This window comes from Balaenoptera borealis (assembly GCF_965194805.1).
Source record: "Balaenoptera borealis genome assembly, chromosome: 6".
Lineage (NCBI taxonomy): Eukaryota > Metazoa > Chordata > Mammalia > Artiodactyla > Balaenopteridae > Balaenoptera > Balaenoptera borealis.
This window is the reverse complement of record NC_138863.1, coordinates 24,108,318-24,132,369: the sequence shown is the minus strand read 5'-3', so window position 1 is coordinate 24,132,369 and position 24,052 is coordinate 24,108,318. Positions and strand designations below refer to the sequence as shown.

The window sequence follows — 24,052 nt, the reverse complement described above, 5'->3', positions numbered from 1 at the left end:
TCCGTGTTGGTGTAATTCCGGAGGTGGCTGGAGCTCGGGACCTGGTATGCATAAAGAATTTCGGAGTAATTGGGAGGGTGCAAACGTCCAGTACAAACGGCGCACACTGTGCCATTCGAAGGTCATTTTGAGAGGCTCGAGGATTGTAACTTGTTATTTACTAGGCGAGGAGGGGGAGGCGGCGGGGGCGGAGCGGGAAAACTACAGCGCGCTGTTTTCTTGGTGAGGTCAGAAGGACACCCTCCGGGGGCCTGAAGCTCTCCCTCTCGCCACTCCCGTGGGCTTTATCTTCTCTAGCTGCCTCCCACGCTCCCGCGACCAGCCCCGGATGGTTCCGGAAATCTCCCCGGCTCTCCAAAAGGCCCCCCTTGGCCGCGTCAGTCACCCGTTTCTCTCAGCCCTTTCCTGTCCCACTTTCATCCCCAGGAAACTCAAGTGTCAGAAACTTTGAGCTCCCTCGCCCTGCAGGTGCTGTCACTGGCCCTGCGGGCCGCGGCGCGCCGAGCGCGCCGCGCTGCCTCTCCCGGGTCAGTGAGCCTCCTGCCGGGCGGGGGCACCGGGGCGCGAGCTCTCCGGCCGACAGTTGCCGCGCACCCAGCGCAGCCGCGCCCGCCTCGGGTTCAATCCGCGTGACGGGTCGGCTCGGCAGCCGCGCCCGGCAGTAAACAGAAGTTGGAGGGACTCCGGCCAATAGCAAGTTGAACTACAGGAAGAACTCTTCCTGGAGCCAAACTCAGAAACCGACGGGAAGGCCGGGCTCCCGGCTTAAGTATGTCAAGCCATTTTTTTTTTTTTTTTTTTTTTTAAGCGGTCAGGCAGGCAGGCAAGGAAGCGCCCCTCTAGTCAATGGGGGCGACGGCTGGGCACGCTGGCCGAAGAGGCCTAGCGTTGTGGGCCCCCGGGCCGAGGCGCGTCCTCCCGCCGCGCTCCGGCTCCCAGGCTGGGCTCAGGGCGGGTTTGACCCCGCAGGCTCGGGCGGCCGAGGGCGCAGCGGCCGCGGGCAGCACACGCAGGTGCAAAGCCCGCTCTCTCGGAACCGCTCTCTCCACAGCCCGCCCTTCCGCTCAGCGGAGCCCAGCTGCCACCGCCTCGGGACCCCCGTCCTTCCCCGGCCCCGGGCGGGGAGCGCTTCTCGGAGGCTTCTTCCCTCGGGGGGCCCGGACCCGGAGAGGAGCGTCTCCCCTGACTCCGGCTTTGGGTCTCCCACGTCCTGCACAACGGGCGCCACCAGAAGGGATCCCGCTTAGGGAGGCTCACAGAAAACGCGCGAGAAAGAAGCGGGTGAGAGAGAGAGAGAGAAAAGGGGCGCAGAGTGATTTTTCACGATAACTAAACACAGGCACACGCAGAGGGTAAGTTTGGGCACAGAAAGAGAGTCGCACGAAACCCAAGGAAGAGGCTCGGATGGAGTGATCCCTCCACGCCCCGGAGCGAGCGTGTCTCCGGCTGGGCGAAGGGGGCGACGGAGCCACCCGGCACAGCTCTGCCGGCGGCCGCAGGGTCAACCGCGGGAGCGCGAGAAGGACCGCGACCCACCTGACTGAGAAGCGCTGGGCTGGACGGTCCCCGCCGCCACGAGAAGGCTCACCCAGACCCACAGTCCTGTCGCCAGCTTCATTTTTTGGAAGTCTCAGGTCCCGTGCTGATAATTACATGTCCAAATGGCATATCCCCTTTCGGGCACACGGAGGAGATCCCTCAGCCGGGCGCGCGTGAGGGCGCGAGGGGGACTGGCGCGCGCGGGGCACCGGCTCCGAGCGCGGGCGACCCAGTCCGCGCCCGCGGGGCCGGGGCCCGGCGGAGCGGGGGCAGAGGGTGCGCGTGAGCGTGCGCGCGGGTGGGAGTGGGCTCGAGTGTGTGCGCGTGGTGCTCCTGGTCGGGCCGGACAGCTATTTCCCCGGGTGAGCCTCCGCTTTCTCGCTCCCTCCTCACTTTCTCGCTCTCTCTCCCTGGTTGGTCAACAATAAAAAGCAAGGGTTCGGAAAAGGGTTTCCAAAAAAAGTTGATTGCAAACAGGCGGTAGCTTTCCGGCCTCTCCCCCCAGCCGGACTCTGTTCGGCTCCCTTTTCAGTTTCCTCGCACCTCCAGTCCAAATTGGGAGGAAAGGGAGGGGTGGCGGGGAGAAGCTGCTTGCTTCACCCGATCCTGTCCTTTTTTCCTGTCAGCTTTCCTCACACTTGTCCGGCGGCTGCTGTAATTAAAGCTCCGAGCGTCATTTCCAACGCTCCGCCGTCTCCAGCTGCAGCCCCACAGAGAAATTAATAAGACTCGGTCCGGGAGGGGGGGAGAAAAAGAAAAAAAAACGGTGCGGGGTGGGGGGTGGTGAGTAAAACAACCCTCCACGCAATCAGGCTGGCTCGGCTCAGCCGCGCAAACCCCGCCCCCAATCCGACCCAACTAGCCACGCCTTCTCCCCCAAAGGGAAATCTTATTGGTTCAGCCACTCCCCAAAATCTTGGGCCTCGGGAGTTGGGAAAACACCTGTCCGGGAGCGGGAGCCTGGTGGTGGGGCGGGGAAAGCTGGATTTAATAGGCTCACCCGAGGCCACCGACTGAAACAGAGGCCCCCGGACAGCTGGCCCGCAGAGTGCGCAGACGTGCTTACAGAAAAGATTTTTTTTCTTTTTTAGACAAGAAAGTCACCACGGTGCTCATCCACAGACAGGACTTGCCCTAGAAATAGAAGAAAACACTGCTTCAGTCATAAAACCCCCCCTTCCTACTTCCTCATGCTTCACACTCAGAAAGTAGTGTGAAGGGAATCTAAGCACCCGTCTTTCCCCAACTATACAGTCTCTCCCACCCTTCCCACCATCCCAAACTGACGAAACTAAAATTCCACGTTTGTAGAGCTGCATCCTTAGATTTTTAGACTTTACGGGTCATTTCCTCTTTCCCTTGGACTCTAGAACAACGTGGTTTGGGGTTCATTCCCATGAAGCAGATTCTAGTCCAAAGCTACAAATTTGGTTCTAAAGGCTAGAAATGGTCCCAGGCCTGAGCTGTTCCGTCTGAAATAACTTAAGAAGGCAATGTCAGGACATAACCAACCTCACATGATTAGGTTTTTTCTACAGTGGACCCGGCTTTAGTCCCCTTCCATGTTCTCACTCAGCCAGTTCACACTCCCCAACCCCCAGAGGTCATTGCTAGCTACAGGAGTTTCTGGACTAAAATATCTGGGATTGGGTCATATCATTGTACAATATCCCTTGCTTTTTACAGCTCTGAAACTGTACCCTGGACAGAGGCCAGAACCTCCTGAGGGTAGGAGGGCAGGTTATTGGTTTGCTATTTGCACAGGCGTTCTATGTATGAATTCTTTTCCTTTTTCAGTTTCTCTAGAAACAGCAAATACATAAATAAGAAGTATCAGGGGAGCTTAAAAATTAAGCCACCCTGCCTCCTCACTCATCATCTGAGACCTTCCTATTCCTCCCCCACATCTTTTATCTATAGCCTTGTCCCTTAAGAATTTCCATGGAGCTAGAACACAGAGAAAACGCAGCTTCATCCCAGAGGCCTGAAGCCTTCCCCTTCTTAGGCAAGTAACAGGCACAGAGAGCAGGCCAAACAAGCTGAGCATGCTGCTTTGCCCAGAGCAGCGTAGGGCCAGGAAAAACTAAGCCTAGAGCAGGTGACAGTGACTTAACCAGAGTGGTACTGATTGCAGCAGAAGTGTGCACACTGTTCTTTGGGATTATCTACGCTGTCTTTTATCACCCTCCCCCCTGTTTTTTCTTTCATTCAATCTCTTTTCACTCCCCTTTCCTTAAATCCCCTTCTGTTTTTTTATGATGACTCTCAAACACCTCTCTTCCATGAAAGCTACTTCTTTGTAAAATTTCCATCTGTCCCCAGAAAAGCAACTTAAGTGATTTTTTTTTAAGTATTGCTTTTGGAAAAGTTTAAATTTATGTATTAGAATTGTCTTATTTCTGATAACAATTATTTTGTAAGAAGTGAAGAAATAGATTGTGTATTTTAGCTTAAATCGAGGGAAAAATTAAATACTATGGATATGTTAAGGTTTTTTTCTACTTGTGTCCACTGTGATAGTTTTTACTCCCCCATCAATTTTATAGCTCTTTTGTGGCAGGCACTCTCCTGTACACCTTGGTTTCAATCACACATCTAAAATAATTCTTGGCAAAAGAGAGATTTCAATTAATATTCATTGATTAAAAATTGGTCTATATTTTTTTAGGTGCTAGACAGCCTATACAAGGTATCCACCAATTACATTACCTGACGCACCCATGATTTGCTTCTAATTCTAAATTTGTTCTGCCTAGATCCCATTTTCCTGGTTCTAACTGATTGAAACAATGATTGATACCTGGCCAAAGTTGGGTATCTGACCACCAGCCTATAAAATGAATTGGCATGAAAGCCCTACTCAACAAAAGCATCCTACTCAACGGTGACTGGTGTACTCAGAGTCTAGCTCAAATAATTTGAATATGAGACCCCAGAGATTTAGACAGGAAGGTGGTACCCTCTGTGGGCACACTGGAAGAGTGAGAAAGTAGAAGCCATGAGCTAGAGTCAAGAGTTAATTCTTTCTATGTCTGCTTTCATTTGCTCCCCATCTCAACTGAGTCATTCTAAGTTGGACCACTCAGAATACCAAGTAAGACCAGTCAAAATGCCTTGGTCACTACTGATCAGATGAGAGATAGTCAATCCCACGGAATCTCTTCCCTGAGATTTTTCTGCAAGGGGAAGAAAGAATTTGTATTCAGTCATTCCCTGGTAGCTTTTGAGATACAAAAGTCCAGAGCTGGCCTGTCTATATCTCTTTCTGTGTAGGGATGACCAGTCTGCAGTGAGAAAGAATGAAGTTGCCATTTGAAAGGGGCAAAAGGTCAGGTAGGTGTGGAGAATATTCAAGCTCTTCCTGTGGTTTTGTTGTTCAAATCCCCCTTTTCCTTGAGCTAGTTCAATTTTGTTACCTGAAGCCCCAACAGCATGAAATGGTAAAAGAACTTCTCTAACTTGTGTGAGATCATATAGGCCATCATGCCGCTTGAAGAAGGTATCTTGATAAGGCCCATACTGTTCAGTTTCCCTTCCCAGTTTCTCATGATTTCCCTTGGCTTAAGTCATAACCCCAAAAGAGAAATTCCTTTGGCCTTTGCTGCTCCCCCATATCCTCTTCTTCACTTCATTTCTTCCATTAGTGATAGAGTTCAAGGAGACTCTTGACATCATGAGTGGCAGAATACTACTGGTAGGAGAAAGGAACACATTGATCTCAGAGTTCAGTGTTGAAGTAGATACCAAGCTTTGTCCCAGAGTTTTGTGGTTCACTCCAATCTTCGGCTTGTTTCTAAGACTTACCTAATGGTAAGATTAGAGTTTGCTCCTTTAGACATTTTGCTATTGGCCATAAATATAAATTTGGGACAAATATCAACTAAGAAAACAAGACCCTATCATAATTCATTTTCTTCTTCTGAACATTTAAAAATAAACATAGGATTCTAATTTCCCTCCCTGGCCATAGTCATCTTCCTCAACATCTTTCTAAGTTACCTGGTGATCACAAACAACTCACTTCATAGACTTGAGCCCTTTGCCTCATCTAAAGGAAGGGATTGTTATGTCCAAATCTAAGACTTCATGAGTATATGATTTACTGACACCTACTAAGTGCAAGTCATAATTTCCACAGACTTCATTTGTTTCTTATGTCCTTTCCTTTTTTCCCCACTTACCCATACATACTTCTTCATCTGGGGCACCAACACAGCCACATCTTAAAATGCCTTAGGAAAATATCCAAATAACCTTACTACTATATTACTGTGAACTGCTCAAAACTCTGGATCTTTACTATTACAACAGCCAAGAAATTTTGGCAGATACCAATCAGTTTCAGTATTATGATGAGCAAGCAGATGACAGATGCAGTGTTGGTGTCTTTTGTTTGGTTGGTTTTTGTTTATCAACTAGCACTTGAAATAACATCTTTCCTCTTAACCCTCAGAGTTCTGAAATTCTCTGATATTTTGGTGAAGTTCAATGTCACAAAGCTAAAAAAATCTTCAAAAGTTCAAACATTTTTAAAATGCATAAATATACACTAACTAAAGAAATGTTTTTTGTTATTTTAGTTAATTTAATATCCAAAAAGGACCTCCCCAAGAATATTTTGGTTTTGGTTAGTAAGTGTTTTCTTTTATGTGCATGATTAAGCCTTAATTTTTCAAGTGCTAAGGAGGAGTGACTGAATGTAAATAATTCAAATCTGTGTTGCCCTTATGTCCATTCATCAGTGTCTGTCCAAGTCTTTACAGACATTTTTGGTTTGTGGTTGAAACTGCAAAACAATTTCAGCCCTGTGGACAGAGTCGTCTTTTGCAAAGAAGTTATGCAAAAATGATTTTCCTAGTAAAGCCTTTTCCTGTTTTGTATCTGCTTTACATATTTTCTTCAACTAAGTTCTCTGTCCCGCATAGCTTTTTCTATTGCTTTGTAAGCTTAAAAACAAAGTAAACCTTCAATAACAGTTGCCAGTTGAAATCTAAGAAGAAAAGGGACAGTTCTATTTTTGCATGTTCATATATTTATAAATAAGTTAACTTAGTGAGGTTATTTATCAAGGCTATGATTCTACCTGGCCTGAAATCTGAACCAAGATAAAATTTGTTATTTACTTTTTCGGGTAGCCTCTTATGTTGTATTTCCTTCCTTCTGTATTCTTAACTCGGCAAAGAGCTGAACCATGTTATGGTTAAAACACAGATTTCTCAAAAGAATCTGAAGTTACATTTGCCATACACACAAAAATGGATGTTATTCCAAGGTCACAAAGAGTTCTTAGAATTTTTCTTGAGCACCTGCCAAATAGTCAACTAAAGTCATAATGTAGAAACCGTGTATTTTCTTCTCAGGTTTGTGTAGGGATGGATGAATCTTCAGAGCTTCAGACAAAAGGTCCTGATAGTTTAGAAAGGGTCCTAAATTGTTGAGTCTTTTTCTCTCAACACATTAAGAGCCTGGTATCTCCTTGCCCAATCAATTACCTCTCAGAATAACAAGTTTCCCTTTCCGTTTTTGGATTCTCCAATTCTCTTGTTACCTACCCTTCACTAGCCTCTCCTTACCTCTGAAAATCTGTTAGGAGGCCCAAGACATCTGGTAGGTTCTCTTCTTGGTCCTAGCTCTGAATGTATCACAATTTTCTATGTTCCCAGGTTATATAACACAGAGGATATTCCATGTTCCAAAACATTTAATATACTACAATTCACCAGTAGAGAAGGCCCAGCAGAGAAGCTATCAGAATTATTGAATCTCACAAAGCAGTAGCAGGATAATTACAATAAAGAAATGGCAGAGAAGTCCCTGGCGATCCAGTGGTTAGGACTCAGCACTTTCACTGCCGGGGCCTGGGTTCAATCCCTGGTCGAGGAACTAAGATCCTCCAAGCCGTGCGGCGCGGCCCAAAAAAAAAAAAAAAAAGGCAAAAGTTAAACTTTTCATCACGTTTGATGGCAAGGAAGAAAGCACTAATAAAAGGATGTGTGTTGGTATTTACATATTTTCTACAGAAGGATAGTTATTAATTTATATTGATCAATCTACAAATGTTTTCCCTTTTGACTTGCCATTAAGGTCCATAAAGATTCTCAAAAAACAAACACCGGTTGGTATATCTTTGCTTCTGAGGTCTTAGATTTTCATTTAAGAAATCCAATCATGAACATAGTTTGATTCCCATCAAACTATTCCCTTTAAACTGCTGATACAACAAACATATTAACAATGTGCTACTACATCAAAGCAGTATGGCTTAAGAAAGACACAAATATTCCAAGAGCTGATAATATTAAATTCAGTGCAAGATAGCAGTATTCAATTAAGTTCTGTTTAGTTGGGAAAAGGTCAAGCTGGACAATATTTCAAATCTGAAGTAAGAACATCTACATTTACAAAAATAATCTTAGTAAGGAAAAAATCTAAAGCGATATAAAGTTAGAGAAATATTTTTTGTTCAATGAAACTTTTACCTAACTATAACTGGGAACATTTAATTAAATGATTTTTAAACAACACAGACCTTCTCAAATATACAGTCAATTTAAAATCATGGTATTAACAGTATGTAATGCCATATTACATTACATACTGATCATTTCTAATTTTCCATCGTGAGCCTAATTTACTTTTTTTTTTTTTTGGCCGTGCCACTTGGCATGTGGGATCTTAGTTCCCTGACAAGGGATTGAACCCACACCCACTGCAGTGGCAGCACAGAGTCTTAACCACTGGACTGCCAGGGAAGTCCCAAGCCTAATTTATTGTACTTTTAAAGTAAAACTAATTTAAAAACAATATATATTACTCTGTGTAAATAGTTGAATGAAGAAATATTCCACTATATATTTCTTTTAATATTTGCTTATACTGTATAATGTTTTGCTATTGACAAACTTGTGTATTTTATGTACATTTTCAATAAAATTATATTAACAAGTATTATGATATAAGGTAATAATATTTATTTTAGCTACTACATGCATACTGTCTCCACATTCTTTCTATGTAGCCATTTAGGGTAAACATTGATAGAGAAATATGTTCTTTGTCTAATCAAAACTGGAGGAAAATAAAACAATTGTGATAATTTATTGTTGTCTATTGGATAGAGTGAGAGGGTAGGAGAGGCCTGCTTCATACAACTTAATTTGACTTTGTTAAATGAATACTTTGAGACAAATGGAATTACTATTTGTCTTAGTGCATCTACTTATCACTCCATTTAGGAACTCCCCAACACACTGGAGATGTAATGCATTATACCGAAAATATAATGATCATTGTAGATGTTGTCTGTCGCTCTAGTATTTCTTTTCAGAATACTGCTCTGAATACTGTCATCATGTCCTTTGAATCATAACCCTCACGGAATATTACTTAAACAGCATGAATCAGTGACAGTATTTACTACTAAATCCAAAGCTAATTTTCATTTTGTCTTACATGATTATATTTAAGTATAACCTTGCCTTCTAGTATTTGCTGTGAAATGAATATATGTTAGTCACTTACATATATTTACATATATGTATATGCATATATCCATTATTTCACCCAGATTTTTCTATAAAATGAAAAACCGTACTTTCTACTATATTCTACTATCTGAAATAACATATATTCTATTGCCTTTTCCCAGTTTAGTATGACACTAACATTTAAAACTTCCAAACTATGTAAAACAAATATACTCCAATAAAAATTAATTTAAAAAAAAGAAAAAAAATCCAAACTAAATATTTCTAGAGGTATGACCTCCTCCCTTTACACTTTCCCACATTTTCCCCCCTCAAGAAATTATGTTTTTGAAAGAATATAATTATACTTTTATTTTTAAATGAGGAAGGAAGAAAATAAAAATGAAGTTTTACTGTACTGAGCACTGCATTTCACCCTAGGTGAGGACAGCAAATATCAAAGTTAGCAGAGTGTTAATTACAAAAGCAATCAACAAGCAGACATAAAGGTATTATATTTTAAAATAATAAGAAAAAATACATGTCTTAGGTAACTGAAATATTTGATGCATATATGCAATTATATTATATATTCAAATTTATGACTTGAAAAGGGTCATCCTGATGAAACTCCCCTGCCTGTTTTCTAAATATGTTTGAAGTGAATGGAAATTCACCACTAATATAAAATTGGTACTTTTATTTTTTTTAACCGCATAAATAAAATCAACATAGCTGGAAGATAAAAATAATTATTTCAAATATTTAAATAGGAACCATGGCTCTATCAGCCTTTCAGTAAACAATGACTAATTGTGCTGGCTAAAACTATACCTTCAAGATTGGAAGGCACAGATTCCAAAAAGATACTGAGGTTGGTTCCCGCTCCTGTGGCCTTCACTGTACATTAATCAGAAGTGTTTGCTATGCAAATCTTGTCATACAAAGCAATTATGGTTGTTCCTAAACTGACCTCATGTTTATTTATTACTTCAGCTTTTTACTCCCAAACCTTGTCTGATCTTTTCAAACACACACAATTTTTATGTTGCTTTTTAAAGGTACACAATACAGTGATTTTTAATTTATTTGTTCCTAGTATAAATGGAAAAGCTGTGTAACTCCCTCAATCTGCAGTGCAGTGCTTGGTGAGTCTGAATAATATTCCAGTGTCTGTTCATGCAAACTATTTCCACCCCAGGGTCTTTGTGAGGATGAAGAGGCCCTTCCAATCACTTAAGGCCATGACACCTTGTTTAGTCTTACTCTGCAACATTAGCTGATAACTAATGGAGACTGTCAGCTACAGTACACTAAGCAGAAAAAAAAAAAAAAAGAAAAAGTATTTTTATAGCAGAGCAGTTGAAAGCAAAAAATTCATTGGTAACCATTTATTTACATATTTTCTCAACTTTACTTGCCCCCAGCAAGTGAACTCTTGGAGAGAGATTACATTCATCAGGAAAAATAGCTTAAAAGCATAAATCCACCATCAATAATACCAGTAATGATCTTTAACTGGCTAATATTATATTGCCACAGGAATTCCCATTTTGTGACTTCTGGTTGAGCAACAGTGGCATCCAGTGGCTAGATAATTGTTTCCATGATTAAAGTGTCATGGGAAGTTTGGGTGAACAGTACTAAATGCTTCAGATGTATTTAGCCTAAGCAAAGGAAGTTTGCGTGAACAGTACTAAATGCTTCAGATGTATTTAGCCTAAGCAAAGGAATTTACTAGGAAAAGCAAATCAAATGCCTTTGTTTCCAGAGCAACCCTGGATCAAGTCTAAGTCATGAGATTTAACTCTGATGACTACTTAATACTGGCAATCTCTCCAACACCCCTTAATAACATCAATTTAGGATACCTATTAACTGTCTACTGTGTATACTCATGTTGACTCCATTACCTATAACCTTGATAGACTAGAAAGCTTCCCTACAATGAATTAGACACCAATTCTATGAAAAATATTCCACAAAATCAAAAGCTGTAAAACAAGAGCTGATGATATGTGCTCAATGCTCATTTTGTACAAAACTGGTCTGATGACCCATGTATTAAATACGACCCCGAATAGTTGTACATAATCCATGAGTGACATCTGGAATCATGTTGGTATTATGGTGGTATAATAAAGAGTCCTGGACCTAAAAGGTTTTTGCCCCAGGATTTTATTTACTGGCAAGCCCAATAAATCCTCTGAACCCCATGATATCTACCTCCCAGGGATTTATGAGGCTTAAATGTGATAAATAAAAAGCTTCCTGAACAATTTTTGGTACAGAGTAGGTACTCAATAATGAAGTAGCAAAAAACAAGTTCTGTACCCAGACTGCCTACATTCAAATGCTAGCTCTGGCACTCATAAGCTATGTGATCCAGGGTAATTTATTTTCACAACTTGGGCTTCAGTTTCCCCATATATAATTAGGGGATAATAATATCTGCCTCTTAAAATTATAATGAGTTTTAAATGAAATAGTAGGTTCAAATTTGTAGAATAGTTCCTGGTATATAGAAAACACTCAGTAAATATTTTCTGTTCAAAGTCGCAGTCTTTGTATACAAAAGAGAGCTTACTAAGAGCAACAGTAAGAAATGCTCTATAATTTTTCCCCTGGTTCTGATTATACTTAGCCCTGAACTGTTCACTGTCTATGTCATCTATATGATTAATGACATATATTTCTCAAGTGGGCAAACCATGATGAGAAATATAGTGTGTGGAGATGGAACTTGATCAAAGCAAATCAGCAGCATCAAAGCAAGAACCTTAAGAAGTAAGGAGGACTCTGTCTGTTTCAGGGAAAAGAAGGTGAGATGGAAGGAACCGGAATAGACCGGAAAGAGAGGTGAAAATGTCCAAAATGCATCTGGGTGCGAGAGAGAGAGAGAGACAGAGAGAGAGAGAGAGAGAGACTCTGAAGTTTAAGAGGTAATTGAACCAATACTTATTTTATCAGAATGCTTTCACATGCAACTTTGTTAAGTAAGACAAACCTGAGTACTACTTGCATTTTCCACTTTTGTTTTACCCCATTTGATATAGAATCACAGCATTTTAGAACTGATAGGAACTTAGAATTGCAAGAGTTTCATGAAGTACAGTTAATAACAATATCATTAACACCACTCCTGTTCCCCTTACTGCTACCTGCAGATACACATTTTTGGGGGTATGTTAAAGGGTCTCATGTTGATGACGTTCACATTTAGGTACCCTGAGAAGGTTCTTGGGAGTTTTAGCTGCTTACTTCCTCCCTGATGAGGCTTTAAGTGGCCTCTGCCATTCTCTCTCTTCCTCCTTCTTCTTTCACCTCTATCCTCAGGGCAGATTAATTCCTGCTTTCCTCATATTTCAATGAAACAAACATTAGAAAGGAATGACTTCTCAAAAAATCATTTCAAATGCTCCCATAGCATACCAGGTATAGTAAAGGTTATTATTTGATTCTAATCTAGGTAATTATTTTTCAGTAAAAATAATTGATTATTTTATTTTGAAAAACCAAAAGTAGACTATCAACATCCAAACAAGCCTAAGCAAGAGGCATGTTTGGCTACAATACAAGATGCTAAGTAGGGAGACCAGTGGAGCTGGGAGAACATTCATTGCTAGAATAAAGTGTAAGAACTGACCAAGTAGGGAATGGTCCAGGAGCAGTTGGACACAGATCAGTAGACCAAGGCACAGGGTCATGGGACTGAGTCCAGAAAGCAGAGAACAGCAATTGTCCAAGACATTCCATTCAGAAATCAAGCAAGGAGGGCAATCTTAGTCATGTTTGGTGGGTATTGCTCTGCAGGTTATGTTCAGACAGTATAATTTGGCAGAACCTAGACCAAGGAAGGAGGGTTTCCCAGTTGGACCAATAAGCCCTTTTTTCCCTTCAAAATATACCACTTTGGAATGATCCACTATTGGAAGTGTCACCATTATTGAGACATTCTTTGTGTTACTCATTTCTATATTCCTTACCTATTCAAATGTAAATTGCCTGTAGAAATGAAAATGTTAAATCAATAATCCCTTAGTATAAACTTATTTCATCAGCTCCTTTTCAACATATCAATAAAAAAGGAGGAACTACTAACATAAAAGTAGATGGGAGTCATGATAATTTTAAGGGGAATTAGGGAGCACTTCAGGCAAACACAACTTTCTTATTCAAAACAAGTCTCCAAAGCTATCAAACTAAGCACATAATCAGGCAATGGCCTGAGAACATGTCAAATTCTTGGCCAACATTTTTTTTGCTAAAGGCTAGACTCAGTTTTACTTACAGAAGCTCTCTTATAAGCACAGAATTAGGCAAGCATTTATTAAGTGCTGATTCTGCATTGCTAATGCCGTCACTAAAGAGCAGAATGAGAAAGTGCAGTGATAAAACTGTCCTTGGTATCATCTTACAATTGAAGAACTCTATTTAATTTGTCTATGTCACCTATAGGGAAAACAGCCACCAATAGTGGTTACTGTTTACTTTAAAAAGAATAGTAATAAAGAAACCTTTTTAACGCATACTTCTGTATATTCTCATAAATCTTCTCTATATTTTTTTTCAACCTCAGTTTCAGGAAGGAGTATGAGCTTAAGGCATATAACAGGCTAAAAGAAAAACACTCAAAGTAGAAAGCCACTCCATGGTCACTAGGATTGTTAAAAACAGTGCACACTTTCGGCGACCATGAAGGTGGGGAGATCCAGGCCGGGCCGAGGATGTTGGATCTCACTGTTCTCCCAAGCCCTTACATCCTCCCCTGAAGCCCCTCAATAAAATGGTCTGATCCTCCAAATAAAAATAAATAAATAATAAAAATAAAATTAAAAAAGAAAAAGAAAAATACTGCACAAATCATTGAGGATGGGAGTGCTGTTTCTGTGTCTTTCAAGTACGATGGAACCCTATGCCAGGCAACAGAGAAATAAGTGATTGGCTAAATAAACAGGCACTTCCCTTGAAGTGGTGGTTATTAAGTGTGCACTGTATTGAATAGGACAATTCAACTGGAGAGAGCTTTATGGTAAAGAATTTTTTTTAAAAAACATGTTTCTTGACTATTTACAAATAGAACATATTTTCAACAGTGTCTTGATAACAGGTTGTGTGTGGGCTGTCAGCTTGCTTTGGCCTATTAAAGGAATCATGATTCAGCATTCTTGGAAGAAAAACTGGGATGTAAAAAATCCTCAATAAATATTTTCAAAACATGAGAAATACAGAAACAAATTCTGCTGTCTTTTTGTGAAAGAGCTGGGGGAGAGAGACTATGCTTAAAATTATAAGTCTAGATGTTCCTTTCTGTTCTCTTCCAAACAGCACAGCAAAAGTCCTTGATGTATGATTTGTTTTCCTGTACTCCCCCGTCACTAGAGAGGATCTACAATGGATACAGTGTTGATATCAGATTTATTTTCAGGATTTAAGAGATGATGTCAGAACAAGTGGCAAAGCCTCATGAAGCAACAAGTGGGTTTTGAAGTCAGCTTGTCCTCATAGCACCTATTGTCACTTTGTTTACAAAACAATGGGTTGCCTATTTCGGGAACAAGAGTACATGTTTGTGTGTTTATGTGCTTGTGTGTTTGTTATTTAATTAGTGTAGGAAAGATTTCTAACATAGTAAAAGAGTTTCTTAGCTAAGAATGAATTAATATATATCATATATAAATATATGTGTGTGTGCGCTCTATGTGGCTGAAACAATATTATTTAAGACTCGTACTGCCAAATTACCAATTACTAAAAAACTAATATATAATAGAGGCGATAGCTCTTACATTAAGGTAGACACCTCAAAAGATTAGTGTCATAAACTGATAGTCTGACAGTATTTCTTTGGGAGACTTTCTGAGAACAGGTGTAAAAGCAAATGGTCTTAAGAGAAGAAGTAAGGGAGATGTTGATTTAGTAGTAGCAGTGTAGTATTTGCCACTGAGGAAGTTATCTTCGGCCTAGGGATAGTGAGTTACATTCCAAATCCTAATCAAAGGGGTCTGGGATTTATTAAGACAGTTTCCTGATACAGCTGGAATTCATACTCTCAAGGAATTTGCCTGTTTTTGAACTTGACTTTCAGTATCAGACATTAGACAAGCATATTACTGTGTGTATGATAGCTAGCTAGCTAGCTAGCTAGCTAGCTAGATAATCAATAGATAGATAGGGAAGAATATGGGCTGTGTGGGCAATGGTTGACATCAGGAATTACAAGGCTAGGAAACTTCTCATCTGAAACATAAATCTGGACACTTCATATTCACTCTGTGGATTAACATCCCTTTCAGAAATGAAGAAACCAAAGTTAGGTGTGCTTCAGTAACTTGTCACAGATGGCAGAGCTAGTATAACTTGAACTCAAGTCTTTAAATAATGAAATCAGTGCTCTTTATATTATATCACAAGGGCCTGTGCTCTTTTGTCTTCTAATTGCTCAAATTCATGGCTCTTTACAGCCATTTTCCACTCTCATGCCCCCAGAGGAGTCCCTAAGTAACAAAACTAGAACAATCCTAATAGAATACAGGTGACAGAGGAATTGAAGGAGAAACAGCCATATCAATTTTCTATGGTTCTAGGTGCTGCTGGCTTGCTTTTTTTGTTGTTGTTAACATCTTTATTGGAGTGTAAGTGCTTTACAATGGTGTGTTAGTTTCTGCTTTATAACAAAGTGAATCAGCTATACATATAGATATATCCCAATATCTCCTCCCTCTTGCGTCTCCCTCCCACCCCCCCCATCCTACCCCTCTAGGTGGACACAAAGCATGGAGCTGATCTCCCTGTGCTATGCAGCTGCTTCCCACTAGCTATCTATCTCACATTTGGTAGTGTATATATGTCCATGCCACTCTCTCACTTCGTCCCAGCTTACTCTTCCCCCTCCCCGTGTCCTCAAGTCTATTCTCTACATCTGCATCTTTATTCCTGTCCTGCACCTAGGCTCTTCAGAACCTTTTCTTTTTTTCAATTCCATATATGTGTGTTAGCAAACGGTATTTGTTTTTTTCTCTTTCTGACTTACTTCACTCTGTACGACAGACTCTAGGTCCATCTACCTCACTACAAATAACTCAGTTTTGTTTCTTTTTATGGCTGAGTAATATTCCATTTAATATATGTGCCACATCTTTATCCATTCATCTGTCAATGGACACTTAGGTTGCTTCTATGTCCTGGCTATTGTAAATATAGCTGCAATGAACATTGTGGTACATGACTCTTTTTGAATTATGGTTTTCTCAGGGTATATGCCTAGTAATGGGATTGCTGGGTCGTATGGTAGCTCTATTTTTAGTTTTTTAAGGAACCTCCATACTGTTCTCCATAGTGGCTGTATCAATTTACATTCCCACCAACAGGTCAACAGGGTTCCCTTTACTCAACATCCTTTCCAGCATTTAGTGTTTGTAGATTTTTCGATGATGGCTATTCTGACCAGTGTGAGGTAATACCTCATTGTAGCTTTGCTTTGCATTTCTCTAATGATTAGTGATGTTGAGCATCCTTTCATGTGTTAGTTGGCAATCTGTATGTCTTCTTCGAAGAAATGTCTCTTTAGGTCTTCTGCCCATTTTTGGATTGGGTTGTTTGTTTTTTTGATATTGAGGTGCATGAGCTGCTTGTATATTTTGGAGATTAATCCTTTGTCAGTTGCTTCTTTGCAGAATATTTTCTCCCATTCTGAGGGTTGTCTTTTGATCTTGTTTATGGTCTCCTTTGCTGTGCAAAAGCTTTTAAGTTTTATTAGGTCTCATTTGTTTATTTTTGTTTTTATTTCCATTTCTCTAGGAGGTGGGTCAAAAAGGGTCGTGCTGTGATTTATGTCATACAGTGTTCTGCCTATGTTTTCCTCTAAGAGTTTTATAGTGCCCGGCCTTACATTTAGGTCTTTAAGCCATTTAGAGTTTATTTTTGTGTATGGTGTTAGGGAGTGTTCTAATTTCATTCTTTTACTTGTAGCTGTCCAGTTTTCCCAGCACCACTTATTGAAGAGGCTGTCTTTTCTCCATTGTATATTCTTGTCTCCTTTATCAAAGATAAGGTGACCATATGTGTGTGGGTTTATCTCTGGGCTTTCTATCCTGTTCCATTGATCTATATTTCCGTTTTTGTGCCACTACCATAGTGTCTTGATTTCTGTAGCTTTGTACTATAGTCTGAAGTCCAGGAGCCTGATTCCTCCAGCTCTGTTTTTCTTTCTCAAGATTGCTTTGGCTATTTGGGGTCTTTTGTGTTTCCATACAAATTGTGAAATTTTTTGTTTTAGTTCTGTGAAAAATGCCATTGGTAGTTTGATAGGGATTGCACTGACTCTGTAGATTGCTTTGGGTAGTATAGTCATTTTCACCATGTTGATTCTTCCAACCCAAGAACATGGTCTATCTCTCCATCTGTTTGTATCATCTTTAATTTCTTTCATCAGTGTCTCATAGTTTTCTGCATACAGGTCTTTTGTCTCCTTTGGTAGGTTTATTCCTAGGTATTTTATTCTTTTTGTTACAATGGTAAATGGGAATGTTTCCTTAATTTCTCTTTCAGGTTTTTCATCATTAGTGTGTAGGAATGCAAGACATTTCTGTGCATTAAAATTTTGTATCCTGCTACTTTACCAAATTCATTGATTAGCTCTACTAGTTTTCTGGTAGCATCTTTAGGATTCTCTATGTATAGTATCATGTCACCTGCAAACAGTGACAATTTTACTTCATCTTTTCTGATTTGGATTCCTTGTATTTCTTTTTCTTCCCTGATTGCTGTAGCTAAAACTTCCAATACTATGTTGAATAATACTGGTGAGGGTGGGCAACCTTGTCTTGTTCCTGAGATTAGTGGAAATGGTTTCAGTTTTTCACCATTGAGAACAACGTTGGCTGTGTGTTTGTCATATATGGCCTTTATCATGTTGAGGTAAGTTCACTCTATGCCTACTTTCTGGATGGTTTTTATCATAAATGGGTGTTGAATTTTGTCAAAAGCTTTTTCTGCATCTATTGAGACGATCTTATGGTTTTTCTCCTTCAATTTGTTAATATGGTGTATCACATTGATTGATTTACATATATTGAAGAACCCTTGCATTCCTGGAATAAACCCCACTTGATCATGGTGTTTGATCTTTTTAATGTGCTGTTGGATTCTGTTTGCGAGTATTTTGTTGAGGATTTTTGCATCTATGTTCATCAGTGATATTGGCCTGTAGTTTTCTTTCTTTGTCACATCTTTGTCTGGTTTTGGTATCAGGGTGATGGTGGCCTTGTAGAATGAGTTGGGGAGTGTTCCTCCCTCTGCAATATTGTGGAAGAGTTTGAGAAGGATAGGTGTTAGCTCTTCTCTAAATGTTTGATAGAATTCGCCTGTGAAGCCATCTAGTCCTGGGCTTTTGTTTGTTGGAAGATTTCTAATCACAGTTTCAATTTCAGTGTTTGTGATTAGTCTGTTTATATTTTTTATTTCTTCCTGGTTCAGTCTCAGAAAGTTGTGCTTTTCTAATAATTTGTCCATTTCTTCCAGGTTGTTCATTTTATTGGCATATAGTTGCCTGTAGTAATCTCTCATGATCCTTTGTATTTCTGCAGTGTGAGATGTTACATCTCCTTTTTCATTTCTAATTCTATTGATATGAGTCTTCTCCCTTTTTTTCTTGATAAGTCTGGCTAATGGTTTATCAATTTCGTTTATCTTCTCAAATAACCAGCTTTTAGTTTTATTGATCTTTGTTATTGTTCCCTTCATTTCTTTTTCATTTATTTCTGATCTGATCTTTATGATTTCTTTCATTCTGCTAACTTTGGGGGTTTTTTTTTGTTCTTCTTTCTCTAATTGCTTTAGGTGTAAGGTTAGGTTGTTTATTTGAGATGATTCTTGTTACTTGAGGTAGGATTGTATTGCTATAAACTTCCCTCTTAGAAATGCTTTTGCTGCATCCCATAGGTTTTGGGCCACCATGTTTTCATTGTCATTTGTTTCTAGGTGCTTTTTGATTTCCTCTTTAATGTCTTCAGTGATCTCTTGGTTATTTAGTAGTGTATTGTTTAGCCTCTATATGTTTATATTTTTTACAGATTTTTTTCTGTAATTGATATCTAGTCTCATAGCATTGTGGTCAGAAAAGATATTGATACAATATCAATTTTCGTAAATTTATCAAGGCTTGATTTGTGACCCAAGATATGATCTATCCTAGATAATGTTCCATGAGCACTTGAGAAGAAAGTGTATTCTGTTGTTTTTGGATGGAATGTCCTATAAATATCAATTAAGTCCATCTTGTTTAGTGTATCATTTAAAGCTTGTGTCTCGTTTATTTTCATTTTGGATGATTTGTCCATTGGTGAAAAAGGGGTGTTAATGTCCCCTACTATGATTGTGTTACTGTCAATTTTCCCTTTTATGGCTGTTAGCATTTGCCTTATGTATTGAGGTGCTCCCATGTTGGGTGCATAAATATTTACAATTGTTATATCTTCTTCTTGGATTGATCCCTTGATCATTATGTAGTGTCCTTCTTTGTCTCTTGTAATAGTCTTTATTTTAAAGTCTAGTTTGTCTGATATGAGAATTGCTACTCCAGGTTTCTTTTGCTTTCCATTTGCATGGAATATCTTTTTCCTTCCCCTCACTTTCAGTCTGTGTGTGTACCTAGGTCTGCAGTGGGTCTTTTGTAGACAGTATATATACAAGTCTTGTTTTTGTATCCATTCAGCCAGTCTATGTCTTTTGGTGGGAGCATTTAATCCATTTACATTTAAGTTAGTTATCAATATGTATGTTCCTATTACCATTTTCTTAATTGTTTTGGGTATGTTATTGTAGGTCTTTTCCTTCTCTTGTGTTTCCTGCCTAGAGAAGTTCCTTTAGCATTTGTTGTAAGGCTGGTTTGGTGGTGCTGAATTCTCTTAGCTTTGGCTTGTCTGTAAAGGTTTTAATTTCTCCGTTGAATACGAATGAGATCCTTCCTGGTTACAGTAATCTTGGTTGTAGGTTTTTCCCTTTCATCACTTTAAATATGCCCTGCCACTCCCTTCTGGCTTGCAGAGTTTCTGCTGAAAGATCAGCTGTTAACCTTATTGGGATTCCCCTCCATATTATTTGTTGCTTTTCCCTTGCTGCTTTTAATATTTTTTTCTTTGAATTTAAATTTTGATAGTTTGATTAACATGTGTCTTGGTGTGTTTCTCCTTGGATTTATCCTGTATGGGACTCTCTGAGCTTCCTCGACTTGATTGACTATTTCCTTTCCCATATTAGGGAAGTTTTCAACTATAATCTCTTCAAATATTTTCTCAGTCCCATTCTTTTTTGTCTTCTTCTTCTGGGACCCCTATAATTTGAATGTTGGTGCGATTAATGTTGTCCCAGAGGTCTCTGAGACTGTCCTCAAATCTTCTCATTCTTTTTTCTTTATTCTGCTCTGCAGTACTTATTTCCACTATTTTATCTTCCAGGCCACTTATCCGTTTTTCTGCCTCAGTTATTCTGCTATTGATTCCTTCCTGAGAATTTTTAATTTCATTTATTGTGTTGTTCATCATTGTTTGTTCTTTAGTTCTTCTAGGTCCTTGTTAAAAGTTTCTTGTATTTTCTCCATTCTATTTCCAAGATTTTGGATCATCTTCACTATCATTACTCTGAATTCTTTTTCAGGTAGACTGCCTACTTCCTCCTCATTTGTTTGGTCATTTGTTTTTAACTTGCTCCTTCATCTGCTGCGTATCTCTCTGTCTTCTCATTTTGTTTAACTTATTGTGTTTGCAGTCTCCTTTTCGTAGGCTGCAGGTTTGTAGTTCCCGTTGTTTTTGGTGTCTGCCCCCAGTGGGTAAGGTTGGTTCAGTGGGTTGTGTAGGCTTTCTGGTGGAGGGGACTGGTGCCTGTGTTCTGCTGGATGAGGCTGGATCTTGTCTTTCTGGTGGGCAGGACTGTGCCTGGTGGTGTGTTTTGGGGTGTCTGTGAACTTATTATGATTTTAGGCAGCCTCTCTGCTAATGGGTGAAGTTGTGTTCCTGTCTTTCTAGTTGTTTGGCATAGGGTGTCCAGCACTGTAGCTTGCTGGTCGTTGAGTGGAGCGGGGTCTTAGCATTGAGATGGATATCTCTGGGAGAGCTTTCACTGTTTGATATTACATGGGGCTGAGAGGTCTCTGGTGGACCAGTGTCTTAAATTTGGCTCTCCCACCTCACAGGCTCAGGCCTGACACCCGGCCAGAGCACCAAGACCCTGTCAGCCACACGTCTCAGAAGAAATAGGAGAAAAAAGAAAGAAAGAAAGAAAGAAAATTAATAAATAAAATTATTAAAAAGTAAAAAATATTAAAAATAAAAGAATAAAAATGTACTAAAAAAAGAAAGAAGAGAGCAACCAAACCAAAACACAAATCCACCAATAACAAGCACTAAAAACTATACTAAAAAAAAAAAAAGAAGAAAAAAAGCCAGCCAGACAGATCCCTAGGACAAATGGTAAAAGCAAAGCTATACAGACAAAATCACACAAAAAAGCATACACATACACAGTCAGAAAAAGAGAAAAAGGAAAAAGAAAAGAAAAAATATATATATATTAAAAAAGAAAACAAAGGAAGAAAGCAACCAAATCAATAAATGTATCTACCTATGATAATAAGCTCTAAATACTAAACTAAGATAAACATAAAATCGAAACAAATTAGAAGCAGAAAGCAAGCCCGAAGTCTCCAGTCGCTCCCAAAGCCCACCACCTCAATTTTGGGATGATTTGTTGTCTATTCAGGTATTCCAGAGATGCAGTGTACATCAAGTTGATTGTGGAGATTTAATCCACTGCTCCTGAGCCTGCTGGGAGAAATTTCCCTTTCTCTTCTTTGTTCGCACAGCTCCTGGCGTTCAGCTGTGGATTTGGCCCCGCCTCTGCGTGTAGGTCACCTGAGGGCATCTGTTCTTCTCTCAGACAGGACGGGGTTAAAGTAGCAGCTGATTAGGGGGCTCTGGCTCACTCAGGCCGGGGGGAGAGAGGGGTACGGAATGCGGGCCAAGCCTGAGGCGGCAGAGGCTGGCATGATGTTGCATCAGCCTGAGGTGCACCGTGTGTTCTCCTGGGGAAGTTTTCCCTGGATCACAGGACCCTGGCAGTGGTGGGCTGAACAGGCTCCCGGAAGGTGTGGTGTGGGTAGTGACCTGCGCTTGCACACAGGCTTTTTGGTGGCTGCAGGAGCATCCTTAGCATTTAATGCCCGTCTCTGGTGTCCACACTGAAAGCTGTGGCTCACGCCCGTCTCTGGAGCTCCTTTAGGTGGTGCTCTGAATCCCCTCTTCTTGCGCACCCCAAAACAATGGTCTCTTGACTCTTAGGCAGACTTTTTCCCAGACTCCCTCCCAGCTAGCTGTGGCGCACTAGCCCCCTTCAGGCTGTGTTCACGCAGCCAACCCTAGTCCTCTCCCTGGGATCTGACCTGTGAAGCCAGAGCTTCAGCTCCCAGCCCCCACCTGCCCTGGCGAGTGAGAAGACAAGCCTCTCAGGCTGGTGAGTGCCAGTCGGCACTGATCCTCTGTGCGGGAATCTCTCCACTTTGCCCTCTGCACCACTGTTGCTACACTCTCCTCCATGGCTCTGACACTTCCCCCCTGCCCACCCGCAGTCTCTGCCAGTGAAGGGGCTTCCTAGTGTGTGGAAACTTTTCCTCCTTCACAGTTTCCTCCCAGAGGTGCAGGTCCCATCCCTATTCTTTTGTCTCTGTTTTTTCTTTTTTCTTTTGCCCTAGCCAGGTACGTGGGGAGTTTCTTGCCTTTTGGGAAGCCTGAGGTCTTCTACCAGCGTTCAGTAGGTGTTCCGTAGGAGCTGTTCCACCTGTAGATGTATTTTTGATGTATTTGTGGGGAGGAAGGTGATCTCCACGTCTTACTCCTCCGCCATCTTGAAGGTGCCACCCAGGAGAACTCTCTGTTGCTGCTTCACATTACGGACTCTCAGTGCCTTCTTTACAACTTTACAGATGACTTGCACAGGCTGGTGGACCCTGCTGGCTTTCTAAACAGTAGCAACCCAGACGTAGCTGACAGTCTCTTGGCTCTTAAGACCTGGGGTGTGAAGAGTCCAGAGAGGCAGAACTGGAAGGAAGATCACACCCTCAGCAAGTACACACACACAAAGATGAGTGCTTGACCTTAAGCTTTGCACAAGGTGAATTATAAATTCTATCTTGATTTTGGCTATTTCACAACTTTGCAAGCCATCTAAAAGTGCCCAAAGAAAGCAGTCTTTGATGTCTTCAAATAAAACTCAATTCAGTGAGAAAACAACATATTCAAATTGTTGAAATCTTTTCAGTTATCTCACTCTAAGCTTTTATACCTTACTTTACCAATCCAAGGCATTTATTATCATTTAGAGCTACAACATTTTAGCTCATTAGTATCAAGACAAGATTTCATATCTTTTTTCTTTTTTTTTGAATTTTATTTTATTTTTTTATATAGCAGGTTCTTACTAGTTCTCTATTTTATACATATTAGTATATATATGTCAATCCCAATTTCCCAATTCATCCTACCACTATCACCCCCCGCCCCCACTTTCCCCCTTGGTGTCCATATCTTTGTTCTCTACATCTGTGTCTCTATTTCTGCCTTGCAAACTGGTTCATCTGTACCATTTTTCTAGATTCCACATAGATGCGTTAATATACGATATTTGTTTTTCTCTTTCTGACTTACTTCACTCTGTATGACAGTCTCTAGGTCCATCCACGTCTCCACAAATGACCCAATTTCGTTCCTTTTTATGGCCGAGTAATATTCCATTGTATATTTATATATACCACATCTTCTTTATCCATTCGTCTGTCAGTGGGCTTGCTTCCATGTCCTGGCTATTGTAAATAGTGCTGCAATGACCACTGGGGTGCATGTGTCTTTTTGAAATATGGTTTTCTCTGGGTATATGCCCAGTAGTGGGATTGCTGGGTCATATGGTAGCTCTAATTTTAGTTTTTTAAGGAACCTCTATCCTGTTCTCCATAGTGGTTGTATCAATTTACATTCCCACCAACAGTGCAAGAGGGTTCC

The 24,052-nt window shown here is 40.5% G+C and overlaps 1 protein-coding gene across 1 annotated transcript in view; it reads right to left on the bottom strand.

The window, feature by feature from the left end:
• Positions 1–24,052, bottom strand: part of ERBB4 (erb-b2 receptor tyrosine kinase 4) — a 1,231,960-nt gene that overhangs the window by 1,121,778 nt on the left and 86,130 nt on the right. Inside the window, exons 2-3 of the mRNA XM_082396354.1 lie at positions 10,726–15,764; positions 1,537–10,672 (exon numbers count right to left, since the gene is read on the bottom strand). Coding sequence (XP_082252480.1) covers positions 1,537–1,618 — 82 coding nt within the window. The 5' untranslated portion in view covers positions 1,619–10,672; positions 10,726–15,764. The remainder of the gene's footprint in view (positions 1–1,536; positions 10,673–10,725; positions 15,765–24,052) is intronic.